We start from the raw sequence: 13,879 nt of genomic DNA, 5'->3' as shown, positions 1-13,879 counted from the left end.
CATCACCAGTTGATGACATTTTTCTTTGTTCCCTCCTACCCAGTTGAACCAAGACTCTGAGGCTGATATGCAATGTCACTTACAACATTAATCAGATACTGCATTTAAGGTGAGCTATCCCTTGCCGCCGCCTCCTCCTTCCCTCACGCTCGTGTGCTGGCTGCATGCAGTTCGTGTCTTGCCTGTGTGAGCCTACGATGGCAGGCAGGATTAGCCGTGCTGTGCTGTGTGTGCATGCTGTGTAGAATTCATTACACGTTGCCTAGTATTTCAGATGTGAGTATGTTAATGCTCTTTCTGCCACATCATCTGGTTGGGAGGACTTGTTTTGCCTCATTACAACCTTCGTTATGTCGACATGATCTTCCTTTCAGGATTCATTTGCTTTTCATCCCATTCAAAATAAGATTATGTCTTTTTTCTTTTTTTCTTTTTTTTTAAACAAAGCCAAATAAATCCCACAAACCCCTAAAACCCAAACAAGAACAACAAAACCCTGTTACCAGATGGTGTCTCCCCTTTCTTCTTGCATTTGCTGTCTTTTAAATAATGTATGTTGTATTGTTAATTAATGTGAATATCAAATTAAACACCCGAAACTTACATGTTTATTATGCAGGTAGGAGGCAAGGTGGACTCTATTTTTAACTCACAGGCACTGCGCCCTGTGCAAGCAACTCCGGTTCTCACGTTCGTATTCGCAGAGCCGGTCTCAGTGGTTTGATTTTCAGCAAATGTGACAGTGGCCTTTGCAGTGGTCAGCTCTGAGCTTTGAACTCTCAGAGGAGTAAGGGAGAGAGAAAAAAAAATTCAGCCCAGCACCTCCTTGGTGGCAGCCTCAGAGAATCCTTGGATAAGGAACTTAGTTTTTTCAGTCCCTGTTTTGCCGTTGATAAATTCAGTCCTCGTGATCACAGGCTTTCAAGCTGTTCAGCGTACAATTTTTGGTGTGTGTGACAACCGCATCTCTAAAACTTGTGAGCAAGAAGACGGAGAAATCAGTCGGTCTCCATCGCCTTGCCTAAAGATGGCCGAGGGTCTTGTCATGCTAGCAGCTCTCTGAGTGGTGCGTACAGGTACGTTGGCATTTGCATGCTTTACAGACTTTTTTTTTTTTTTTTTTTTTTTTTTTGGAACCATGCAGCATCCGATGCATTAAAAATGTGACTTTTAAAAATTAACTAAGATGCTTGTAATATTTGGGGATGGCACTAAACCGAATAGCTTCTCCTATCAAATCCTGCATAGAGATAAGCATAGACTTGCAAAGTGATTCTGCTGTGAAAGTGGGGTAGGTGTGGCGCCACTTAGACAAAAGAAGAATTTGAAGAGTCTGGTGATTTGGCTCAATTTTAGTTTGAAACTAAAAATCAAGTGGGTTTCTGGAGACAATTTCAAAGAACGTAAATAACCTCAAAAGGAACCATCAAAAATGTTAATCTCCAAGACGCGGACTTTAACTGTGTTATACAAACGATGAAAATGTAAACCTTTCAAAGTCATATTTTGTCATATACAGGGATAAAGCCACTGTTTGTGCCTGTAGCAGGGGGCTGGGCGGGGAGTTATCTTTTTTTTTTTTTTTAAGGGAAAAAGGCTAAGTTTCCGTGGCCCTCTTAACAGAAACTGAGCCCCATTAAATGAAGCTAAACCCCTAGAATGGCTCATTGCAGAAAAACAGTTGTGGCTCTCCAAGTGCCAAATCCTGGCATCTTTCAAAAATCATTTCGTGTGCTCTTTTCTTTGAGCCTAACCCCTCAAAAATATTTTAGTTTGAAATTAATACTGGGCCGGAACCTGTTTCCTTGGCAACCGACTCATATTTTTAAATGCAGTAATAGATATACACAAGAATGTCTTAGAGAGGGAGACGCATGCCAAGTGGGAACCCTGTAGTTTTGTGCCCTCTCCCACAGAACTTGAACTGGCTTTAGATGTTTTGTTATTTTTTTTTTTAAATGTGGTCTTCTAGCTCCATATCAGCTCCATTTGCAAGCATACTGAGGCTTGCTCAAGACAGCCCTTCTCTTCCCTTTGTGCTCAGTTCGTTCTAAATTAAGGTCTCGCTACAATGCGCTCTAGAATGCATGGCAAGGTTTGTGGAGAGAGGTATACTTTCATTCTCCTGTGCTCCTCACCTGTGCCTCTGAAACAAAAGCTGTTTCAGAAATTCTCCTGCTTCTAACTCCCTCAGCCCTCCATGGTAACCTCCCAGCTCAGGGTAGGGCTGGACCCAAACCCAAGCCTTCCTTCCCCTTGACATGTGCACCCGGAGCCCTCATGGGAGTGTCTCTGTAGCTGTTGCCAGACCTGAAGCCTCTGGGGGACTGCTCCCAGGTGAAGAAATTTGAGATTCGGAGCTGGATATGTAAATAGTTGTTTGTTTCTAGCAAGTCTTTTTCATTTCCTACAGCATGATCTGCATGGTCAAATCTCTTATGGGTTAAAGAGTGGCTGTTGTTCATTGTTGTTGTGTTTTGAGGCCAAATAAATCATCGTCTTTGGAATCATTCTGTGGCTCAGTTATATTAGAACATGATTCATCTAGTGATTCTGTCCCTGGGCTTGCCATAGACTAGTTCTCTTTCTGCAACACCTTTCCTGCCCCCCACCCCACCCCCACTCCCACCCCCCACCCCCAATCTGCTTGGAAGCCATTTTGCTTCTTGCCCAGGTCTTGAAATGACTGAGTGCCTTTTGAACATATCTATGAGATTGCAGACCACAGGGAAATGTCAGAAACCTGATTCAGTGTGGACATTTATTTTCAGACCAGCATCATTAACGATTGCAGAAGCATGGGACCCATTGTCACTCGCTCTTGGACAAATAGTGAGCTCACCGTTTAGAGTTAAAACACTTGCTGTGCAGAAAGATCCGAACAGAATGCCTTCCATCTTGATAGGCCAGCACAGATCAATCATTTCCAGTGAAGTTGCATCTTAACTGCAAGACCCGATGGATGAACTGCAGTTGTTCTAGCATGAATGGATGCCTGATAGATCTCATGCTCGTATCGTAGACTCTCCATCCTTTTGTTTTCAACCTAAGCATGGCTACCGTCATCTTGTAGCTTTTCATAGCTAATGGTTTTTTTTTTAATGACATTATTCATTTGTGTTGCTCTTAGTCATGCCTAACAGAATTTCAAATATAATCCACAGAGCCAGAAAACCAAACAAAACTATTGGGAAATACACAGAACCATTATCACCCTAATAAACAGGCGACTGAATGGGAGAATTATTATTTATTGCGTTGTTGTGTGTCGCTTAGTGCGATGTTTGCCAAGGCATAAAGCTTTTCTAAACTTACCCATTTACAATTATTATTGGATTTCCTAGATTAGCTGAAATGAGGGAAAATGGTGCTTACCCCTCCGTGTTTAACCGACGAGGTAGGCTTAACTCATTTACACATTTTGGCTGAGGTGCTTGCATTGGGCAGGCCAGAGCAGGCGTGAGAGGAAGAATGTGCAAACGGCTGCTTTGTTCTCATACCGAACGAACGAACGAACGAACGAACGAACGAAATGGGGGAGCGTGTGGTTTCTCTGCCTGAATGATTTATAGTATAAAATTCTCAACTCATGGTTGTCTTTGGGGAATAGAAAAATGTTTTTTCCCAAGCTTTAATTCAGCCGGACTGCAAGGCTTCATCTCCAGCTACTACACTGATGTGACTCTAACTCGGCCTTTTCTGAGGGTCCCCTGTAGCTAGTCTGGTGACCAGGCCACAGCTTAGACTAATAGCCTCTTTATATGTGAGGAGAAAAAAAAATCTAAAAAATAACCTAGCACCTTTCTCTTTATTACTAAATCGTGCTGAGTCAGCCTTCAGTTTCTGGTCCCACATAGCTTGTTCTAACAGCTAACTTCCCCAGGTTAAATAAACACTTGGCATTTACTGAGTACCCACTATCTACCAGCCTTATTCCACGAGCTAGAAACACAATCATCAAGGCGGAGCAGAGCCTGTGTCTCATGATCCCATCTTTACTAGGGCAGGGTAGTCAGTAGGGGAGGGGCAAAAACAAATGTGCGAACAACTAACAAACACAAGAAGGAAGAGCAGCTGGGCACACTGGTACGTGCTCTTAGTTCCAGCACTGGTGACAGACTGTGAGTTCCAGGCTAGCCTGAGCAAGTAACCCTGTCTCAAAAACACACAAAGAAGAAAAGCTAACAGTTAAAAAGCCAGGGTGATGTCTGTAGGGAGTGCCCCCCTTGCAATGGCTGGTTAGGAAGATCTTCCTGGGGCTGTGGCTTTGGAGCAAAGACCTGCAAGGTAACAAACGACCAAGCCACGCAAGGACCTGGTGGGGTCGTGTGCAGCGAGTGTGTAAACACAAGTTGTAGCCCCATCTTTCTCTGTGGACCCTTCTGCCTGTTGAAGCCAGGCTTCGTAGCTTCATGGTTGCCCCTGCCTTAGAAAAGCTCATGCTGTGAGAAGGCCACCCAGGGCCCTGTGGCTGGTTTCAACCTGTCAGACACTAGATATGGGTGCCTCTGACCCCAGAAGCGCCTTGAATCTATCTGGGAGGGTGAATGACACTCTTGGCATTGCATCCCCAGGAATGGCGCAATCCTGGCAGAGACCCAACATCAACTCAGTAATGGCCTCTTGGAGCAAGGAATGTTCTAGAAAGTATCTTGTTTTGCTTTTCATAAGGACTCTGGGATTTAAACTCATACCAAACCCCTGAGACTTCCATTTCATTTTCACCCCCCAAAAGACAAAATGGAGGAAAGGTCTACATGTCAACTGGTCAATAAACAATCTTTGTCTTGGGGCTGGGGATTTAGCTCAGTGGTAGAGCGCTTACCTAGGAAGCGCAAGGCCCTGGGTTCGGTCCCCAGCTCCGAAAAAAAGAACCAAAAAAAAAAAAAAAAAAAACAATCTTTGTCTTGAAATACCTAAAGCACGTCGTGGGCTCTGTCGTGGCTTTATGGATGTAACTGTTTTCTCTGTTATACTAATAGGCTGAGAAAGGTCTTACGAGCCAGCGTGCTTCCATCCCTGCAGGGTTAGTGTGGTGATGAGGATCAGAGAGCAGAGATGAACTGCTGTACGAGTTAAACACCACATGGTTCTTAAACGCCTTCTGAACTTTCTAGAAGCACGTTCTTGAACAGAGCCTTAACTCAGCAGGTCATTTAGTACAACAGAGGTGGTCTGACTGGTTTCTCATGCCTCACTGGTTTTGTGGAGCAGCCTACCACAGGACAACCTTGTTCTAGTTGTTGGTCGTAGAGATTGCCTGTCACGGGTGGCAGGAAGAGGTGCTTCGGCCATTCGGTTCCCATCTCGGTATATTTGTTGAGCATTCTCTAGAGAACTAACAGTTTTCAGCCAGGCAGAATGGAGGATGACAGGGTCCCCCTGAGGCTCAGTTCAGGTTCCCACGGAAGGCTAGATAATGACATGAACAGGCACAACTGTGTGTATCATTCCTGGTACAGAAGGAAATTCTTTGTTACTGAAGTCCACTCTTCTGTTTGCAGGCAGCTCAGCCAATGTCAAGGAGAGGCCTTTGCTTGGGCTCCGTCCTTTCTCTCACCACCTTGCTAAGAAGAGTTGGCTCTTAATAAGCCACCGTATGCCTGTCTGCCCTTTTCCAAGCTGGTCTGCCTACATTGCCAAGTGACCTTAATAATGCCTGCCACGTTTAAATTCACGAGCAGATGTTAGGTTGAGAAGCCCCTGAATGCAAAAATTTGAATTTGTGGTGCAGGCAAATGCTCTTGACTTCTCAGGGTGCATAGCTGACAGTGGGGGCGGGGGTGGGGACATTGGGGGAAGGCCTGGCTCCTGACAGGTCTGTAGAAAGCTCTCAGGGCAGCAGGTAAGTTGAACCCAGTTGCTAAATCACTTACCTTTGTTAGGTGATCCCCACATGTCACTGCTGTGGCCTAAAACATCTCAGTGACCACGAAACTGTTTGGGTCTTGCGCATCTTTCTGCATTTTTTCATTTAATGGCTACTTTTCTGCTGCTGCTGCTCTTTCCGCTCAGGGTTGGAGATTGGGATTTGTGTCCACTCTCACTGTGCTAGGCCTGCAGAGGGAGTTTGTTTTCTAGAACTGCTTTGTTTTTACAAAATGCCAGTATAAATACTTTGGGTGTGTATGTATGTAGGGGGGGGGGGACTTCCGTCATGTGCTTTACATAAGAAAACGGTATCTTCTTTACCCTTGCTCAGTGCTACCAAATGGATATTTGGAAATTTCTTTTCCTTCTGCACAGTAAAATCCCTCACCAGGTCTGAGGCCTCGCTCTAATTAAGGCCTCACTGTGCCGCCCTTCTCCCCACCACTGAGCTGGCCGAGGAGTGCCTGCCTGAGGGCCTTACAAGCCAGTGAGATGAGAGAACAAAAGCCACCAGCCGAGAACGTGGTTAAATCCGAGAAGGGCCCTGCCCTCGTAATCCTCACCCCACCCCCTTTTTCTTTATTTCTATGACTGAGAAAGGGGAAAGGAGGGTTTGGGGTTTTTTTGTTTTTTGTTTTTTGTTTTTTTTCTTTAAGTAGGGACAGGGAGTAACTTCAGAGCATGCAGGGTATTGGAAAATTCACATGCAGAGAACAGGAGTGTCATCTGGGAAGTGAAATGGGGTGGAGGCAGACAGAGAGGACAATACAAAGGCAGGTTGGAGTGCAGAGAATCAGAAAATGGGAAGAAAGGGAGCAGTCAGCAGTCAGCGAAGAGCAAATGGAGAGGCTGCTTGCCTTTGAAGCCGGGGGTACAGGGTACAAGGGAAAAGTGGAGAGGGCTTGCTGTAGAGAAGTCTTGGAGAGCCCTCAAGTGTAGGCCAGCTGCAAAGAGAGAGTCCTAAGCCACTCTGGTGGTCTTGAGATTTTTGACAGTGTTCGCTTGATCCACATTGCCTATTGGGCAGCAACCATTGATGGATCTTCTCAGGAGCCTTATAACATCTCCCTATTGGGATCCATGAGGAACTTTGTATCTGAGGTGTCCTGGAAAGTTTATTTAAGCTGGGCATGGTACCATACACCTTTAATCGCCACACTCCAGAGATGAAGACAGAGCTCTGAAAGTTCAAGGCCAGTCTAGTCTACATAGTGCATTGCAGGCCAGCAGGGTTATAGAGACCCTGTTTCAAAAAACAAAGGCTCGATTCTTCATGCTAAGAATGCCAGAGAAGACCTCCCCCACTGTCCTATTAGATCTCCACCAGTGTTTAAACAAGATGCAAAAGTGTTTAGTTTGTGCTGTGCCCAAGTACTGTTGGAGCTACAGGGCAGAGACTGGAGGTTTACCTGTAAGGTTTGGGAGAAGGACAGACAAAGGGACCAGTGACCCAAGGGCAGCATAGACTTTATTTGGGAAAAGATGTGGAAGGATATAATCCTAGGACAGAAAAGGGGAAGGGGATGGAAAATGTCCCTTTTCTGGCCCCAGGGGCCGGACAGTGCTTAAGGTAGCCAAAGGAATAAGGTGAACAATGGGTTAAAGAATGTCTATGAGCAGGCTGGAGAGATGGCTCAGCGGTTAAGAGCACTGACTGTTCTTCCAGAGGTCCTGAGTTCAAATCCCAGCAACCACATGGTGGCTCACAACCATCTGTAATGAGATCTGATGCCCTCTTCTGGTGTGTCTGAGGACAGCTACAGTGTACCTATAAACATAAAATAAATAAATTTTAAAAGAATGTCTATGAGCAATAAATAAACTTTTCCACAAGCCTTTACTAAGGGGTGGTAGGTTAGGGAGGGCAAGAATCTAGAGATACGAGTTACTTTAGTTCTAAGAATTGTTGATTTTTTAACCAAAGTAGGGTCTTTATAAAATGGTGTAACCATGGCTAATAGTAGCCCAAAATGCCTGCTGTAAGCTGCAGGTCCAAGAAATTCTCTCTCCTAAATCCATGCTTCTCTGCACTTGGTTCCCTCAAAGCCTGCCTCCTCCTCCCCCCTTCCCCCTCCTCTTCCTCTCTCCTTCCTCTCTGCCTCCCTCCCTCTTCTGTGTGGTTTGTACTCCTTGACCATCCCCAGAGGATATTCTGCCTGAATTGCTCAGTCTGCAGAAGAACCAGGACAGGGGGGCATGGTAACACTTAATATGTTCTTTCTTGCTTGCCTCTTACAGAAATTCAAACCAGACTCACTTGCCCCAGGCATGGCTCTTTTTCTCTCACTGAAGGACCTGGCCTGAGAAGTTGTTCCTTCTGGAGGTCATCTGGGGAGTCAACTGCAGACTCATGCTTAATTCCTGGTTTAGTTCCCTTCCACCAAACCAACTGCTTTCAGTTGCAGGGAAACTTAGCTGGCTTTTAGAAATAAAAGATCAGACAGAAAGTGGCTGAGGCCTTTTTTCTTTTAATGCAAAATAAAAAAATTTTAGTAGGAATATGGGGTAGGGTGTTTGCCTAGCATACGTAAGGCCTTGGGTTCAGACCTCAGCAATGCCAAAATAAGAAAATAAAACTTCAACAAACTGAGTTTAAAGATGGTGTTGACTTTGCTGGCGTTCACTAAAGATCTGTGACTCAGGCAGCCCCTGATCTATAAAAACCATGGGCTGCGTTGGACCTGGAAGAGGAGCCAGATTGTACAGGGCAGCTTGAGCGAGAACAGAGAGGTTCACGTTGGGCTTCTTCAGGTTTCTTCCCTTGTGAGGGTTAAAGCAGAGGGACTTCCTTATCTGGCCACCAGAGCTGGCCTACTTCAGGACGATCTACTGATTTCTCAGAAGGTCAAGCACTAACCTTAATTCCGGTTTAGTATTTGGGACCTTAGTGAGAGGGACTCCGTTGTGGTTCACCTATTGGGATCGGAAGTGTCCCAGAGCTTTTATCTAAGCTGGGCATGGCACGATACACCTTTAATGCCAACACTCCAGAGGCAGCCAAAGTCAGAGCTCTGGAAGTTCAAGGCCAGTCTAGTCTACACAGTGCGTTGCAGGCCAGCAGGGCTCTAGTGACCCTGTCTCAGAAATATAAAACAACAAAACCAGCGAGTGGAAGCAAAGCTGAGGGTCTTGTGGGTTTCCACAGATTTTTGTATCAATGAAAGAAAATATGAAATGCAATGTTAACTATAATAACTACAATAGGTACGGCTGTGACTGTGCCCTTCACCATTATGGGCAATGGCATTTGAATTTCATATGGTTTCTTATCATATAATGTTCTTCCTTTTGACACTCCACCCAGTCACTTAAAAATGCAAACCTTGGGCTGGAGAGACGGCTCAGCAGATTAAGAGAAAACAATGCTTTTGCAAAGGACCCAAGTTGGATTCTCAGAATCCATCTTGCTCACAGCTGTCTGTCGCTCTAAGTCCAGAGGATCCAATGCCTCTGGCCTCCTCAGGCACCTGTGCTGTGTGCACACACCCCACACAGACACATATTATGAATACACATAAGTTTAAAACTATTTTAAGCTGAAAAATATAAAGCTATTTTTAGGCCATATAAAAGTAGGTCACAGGTTAGATTTATATTTGAAGATTGATCCTTCCTTTCTTCCTTCCTTTCTTCCTTCCTTCCTTCCTTTCTTCCCTTCCTCTCTTATTGAAACAGGGTCTCCCTTTGAAGCCCAGGCTGGATTTAAACTCATGGTCCTCCTGCCGTAGTTAACAGAGTACTGGGATGACAGGCATAGATGACGATTCTATTTTGTAAATTATAATCTGTTCTGGGAACCCATTGGCCAGATTGAGTCAATAGGTTTTGTTTAATTTCTAATAATATTTTTAAAAACTGTGTGCGTGCGTGTGTGTGTGTGTGTGTGTGTGTGTGTGTGTGTGTGCATGTATATGCATGGCATGCATGTGGAGATCAGAGGATAAGCTGTAGGGGTCTGGGAATCAGATGAAGACCATCAGACTTGGCAGTACATATCGTCACCCACCGAGCCATTCCACTGGCCCTGTTTCAGGAAATATTTTCTATTTAGTGTTGTCTTCTAATTTTATTCCTTTTTCTTAGAAAGCTAAGATCTGCAGACTGTGAAATAGCTAGAGCCTTACTGTTTTACACCAACCATTTTAATCTCTTATCTACACGCAGCGAACCTTTTAGTACAATTTAATGTTTGTAGACACACTGTATGTTTCCCTATTTGATATCACAGCACAAACATTTTATACCATTTGAAAGTCCTTCACAAGCTTAACCTTTTCAAACTTTACTAGGAAAATCTTGAACGTATGTAGAAGCAAAAAGGCTTCATGCACATCCCCCTTCCTCCACTCCAGTTCTTTTGTTATTTCAAAGGAAATCCCACAGCTAGCTCAGGCTGTCCTGGAACTCTCTCTGTAGACCATCCTGGCTTCGAACTCAGAGATCTGCCTGCCGCTGCCTCCGAAGTCCTGAAACTAAAGGCCTGCACCACTAAGCCCGGCTTTCATGCCTCAATTTTTTTTTTTTTTTAATCTCTGACTCTTGAGCCCAGTTCTCTAAAAGAGATAGACTCTAAGAGAAAAAAAAAAGGTCTTAGAAAAGAAATACTGAACTACACAGGGCTAAAAGGATAATGTCTGCAACTTTGGAAAGTTCAGGAAGGGGAAATGTGGAGAGGGAGAGAAGCAGGGAAAGGCCCACCACCACCCTTTTAGTTCTTCTCCAAGCTTGAAATATTTCTTTTTTTTTTTTAAAGGCTTTAAACTGTAGATTATTGAAACTATATATAGCCTCGGGGCCAAACCCGAGTGCCAAATGCCATCGAGTCTCATGGGCAACATATGAATTTGTCCAATTAGGTTATTAAACCAGCACAACTCTAAGTATCACATAGACCATCTCATAGGACACTGAATTTCATGCACTCCACACACTCCCCTTGTCTTTGATCCCTGCTGCCTTGTAGAGGACACCTTGTGTGGGTTTGAAAGGGCAACGTTTTAGTCTTTTTAGCTGCTATCTTGGTGTCCTGTGAAGAAAGGGGAACTGTCAGTGTTAAGCTGCCCCCTAATCTTAATCAGAAAGCACATGCAGTATAACAGAAACGTGGGAATGAAACGAAATGAGACACAAAACAAAGACAGCTTCCTGGGCAGGGCCTAGGAGCTGTGGATCAAAGATGAGCAAGGAGACAGACTTTTAAGGAGATTTGAAGTCTTAGACTCTCTTTTTGTCCTTTTTTAATGAATTGAAATGGAAATTATTACAAAGAAGACACCACACGTAGTTGTTTCGGAAAAGAAAATCGTGAAGGAAACCTTTACAGAAAAAAGAGCATACTTATGATAAGACGGGATGTTTCTGGAAATTTCCAGATAGCTCCCCCATCCTCAGAAGGATGACTGAGAGAGTCCAGTTATGAGGAAGGGTGGAAATTTTTGAAGGACTGGTTTATTACATAAGATTCAGGCCATTGCTATGATAGTTTAGTTATTAAAACAATGTGAGGAAATACTGCTTGCTTCCAGAGAAATATTTGGCTCCAATAAGAAAAAGCAAAACAAAGCAAACAAACAAACAACAAAAAAAATGCAACTGTTTGTGAATGCCCTGCTGGCGGTGAGGGCATTCCACATGCTAAGACTCTTAAAGCCAGAGCCAAATTTCACTAGTCACAAGTTGTTGACAGGATCTGATCAGGACACCTCCTGGAACACCCTGGAGTCAGACTTAGGTCATAGGTCCCAAGTGACCCTAGGTGATCACCCATGGAAAACCACTATAAACAAGAGAGGCCCTAACTCAGAATAGTTGACCTTCAATCCTCACACCTGCGTGAAATTAGAGAGCAAGTGTTTCACATGTATTATTTAATTCAATTTAAAAACCACCTAGGAGGTAGACATTAATACTAAAACATACTGCACGTTAGACACCAGAGCTGAAGGTCAGAGAAGTGGCCTTATATAACGGCAAACCCAGGCTGTCAGCACAGGACTGCAGAATCCAAAAGGCCAACCAGCCTTGCCCGCCACCTCCCCAGCAGTCCCAGGGAATCAGCGACAGCAATACAGCTTACAGACTTCCCGATCTATGGGCACTAGTTTTAAAATCATTCCCAGCCTCAATGGAAACATACAAACATGCAATTAGACCAGGAGCTTCTTTGGTTTTGTTTTTTAAGGTTGGTATCCGCCATTGCCAGCAAGTTAGCTCAGGCTTTGTGGAAGTTCTCCCTGGCAGTTATGTAGACAAAAACAGTTCACGCTCCTTTTTTTTTTTAAAGGGGAAAATGAATCATTACTTAATAAATGCAGTTTAGTGGAGGTAATCTGTGAACACTGGCCTATGGAGCGAGAGAATAAAAGCGTGCTTGGCATTGAGAAGGTCGGGAACTGCTCTTTACATGTGTATGCACGTTGCCCAACCTGTCAGCCTTCACAAATGGTGTCTGCATTTTTAAATGACACCATTTTTTCCTGCATCGTTTAAGGGACTCTACTTTGCATATAGTATTAAAATCTACTCAACTCACCAAAAAATGATCATATTCTTAATGCTTGGTCAGGAACTGGAGTGCATAAATGGCAAGCAACCATATTCCAGGAAAATACCCCTTTTCAAAACCTTAATGTTTCGCCTGGGAGCGAGTCTTTTCCAAAGGACAAAAAATTAAAAAAAAAAATTTAAAAATCGAAGACTCAATGCTGGATGGCTCAAAACAAACACCTGCATTTAGGTGTGCATGAGGCAGTAGGTGCCACATTGCGAATCTGTGTAGGAAGGATGCCAGCGGACAGTCGGTGGCTTTTTATTTTATTTTATTGCATGAGACAGTTAGTTCTTATACCATGGTGGGAAATAATCCAGGCGTCCCCTGACAGCCATGGGAAAGCACAGGTGACACCCTGATCCTGAGAACTTGATGCCCTTAAAACTGCATAGGGCTCGAATGTACGAGGCCCGCGCTGGGTGCAGGGCCTGTTCTGTGGCTGCGCAGCCCTGTGCGAGCCTGGCTCTGCAGCGGTGGCGCCGGCTGTGCTGAAGCTTTGCGGCCCGCAGCGCCCCTGAAGCCTGCGCGTCGGCGGGCGCCCGAGGTCTAGCGACCGTCGGGCCTGCACTGCACCAGTGGCGGACCAGGGCGTCCGGGCCCAGCCGCCGGCGTCCATTTTCTGGGCGGCGCTGCGGCCGGACTCGCAGGTCCGGAAGCGCCATGGACCCCGCGGGAAGCGCGCGGGCGGCGGAGCGGAGCCCCGTAAGTGCGCCGGGGCCTGCGCGTCTCCAAAGCGTGGGGGTGGGGAGGCAGGAGCCGGTGGGCAGCGCTGCAGCCTTCCCCGGACGCGCAGCGGAGCTTACGGAGCAGTCAGCGCCCGCAGGTGCCCGCGTCCCGCCCCACCAGGCTCGGCTGCAGGGGGGCAGCGGGGAGTGACGCGTACCTGGGGCTCGGGACTGTCGTACCTCCCCTCCCCTGAAGCACAAACCCGAGCTGCTTCCTGACCCTACCGGATCGCGTTGAGATTCTAGTGCGACACCAAGCCCCTGGAATTGAACCGGACGTTCAAAGGCAGGGCCCTGCCCCCAGGGGTTGCAGCCTCGGCCTCCAGCTCCTACTGCAGCGGTCTGTCTGTTGGGACAATTCAACAGTCAGCCTTTAGACACTTCTTTGCAGGTCAGCTGATAAATAACCTGAGATTTTAATCTATCTGCGCTTCCACTTTATTAACTCCTGCTTTGCGGTGGGTAAGTGCCTGATTCCTATTCTGGATGTTGGGCCTGATTGAAAAACCCATGTAATGATTTATTCTAAATGATAAACGTTTGTGTAGTATATGCCTATTTGAAAGGTTAAAGGCCATTCTCCTAATTGGGGAGCTAAAGTGCTTGCTCTGGTTCTCACGGCTGGAAAGAATAGTTTTGTTGTGGTTTCAGAGAAACTTATAGCGGCTCGCTGTAGCTAAGATCAAAGAGCAGAGTTTGTGTTTTGTAACAGGGTCTGGCTAAGGAGCCTAGA

General features: G+C 45.4%; 1 protein-coding gene and 1 long non-coding RNA gene across 20 annotated transcripts in view; one reads left to right on the top strand and one right to left on the bottom strand.

Annotated features, from left to right (window-relative positions):
• The window catches only part of Zbtb38 (zinc finger and BTB domain containing 38), a 107,035-nt gene that overhangs the window by 21,258 nt on the left and 71,898 nt on the right, over positions 1-13,879 (top strand). For 4 of the 13 annotated variants that reach the window (XR_010053975.1, XR_010053976.1, XR_010053974.1 and 1 more), the window contains exons 3-5: positions 44-109; positions 918-1,076; positions 2,772-13,123. The exons of 2 other annotated variants lie outside the window; for them this stretch is intronic. Coding sequence is in view for 1 of the 11 variants with exons in the window: in XM_063265575.1 (XP_063121645.1) it covers positions 13,082-13,123 (42 nt within the window). In the remaining 10 variants the exon portion in view is untranslated. Of the gene's footprint in view, positions 1-43; positions 110-917; positions 1,077-2,771; positions 13,124-13,397; positions 13,609-13,879 lie in introns of those variants that run through there. 7 more of the 13 variants (XR_010053977.1, XM_063265578.1, XR_010053978.1 and 4 more) reach the window with 5 other exon arrangements.
• LOC100909637 (uncharacterized) overlaps positions 7,322-13,879 on the bottom strand; it is a 27,025-nt gene continuing 20,467 nt past the window's right edge. For 4 of the 7 annotated variants that reach the window (XR_005488400.2, XR_005488401.2, XR_005488399.2 and 1 more), the window contains exon 4: positions 12,673-13,879. This exon is cut by the window's right edge. This is a non-coding gene — a long non-coding RNA (uncharacterized LOC100909637). Of the gene's footprint in view, positions 7,640-8,128 lie in introns of those variants that run through there. The other 3 variants (XR_010054244.1, XR_010054246.1, XR_010054245.1) reach the window with 3 other exon arrangements.

The sequence above is a fragment of the Rattus norvegicus genome, chromosome 8 (genome assembly GCF_036323735.1).
Source record: "Rattus norvegicus strain BN/NHsdMcwi chromosome 8, GRCr8, whole genome shotgun sequence".
NCBI lineage: Eukaryota > Metazoa > Chordata > Mammalia > Rodentia > Muridae > Rattus > Rattus norvegicus.
The sequence above is the reverse complement of the archived record's forward strand: the minus strand, read 5'-3'. Positions and strand labels throughout refer to the sequence as shown.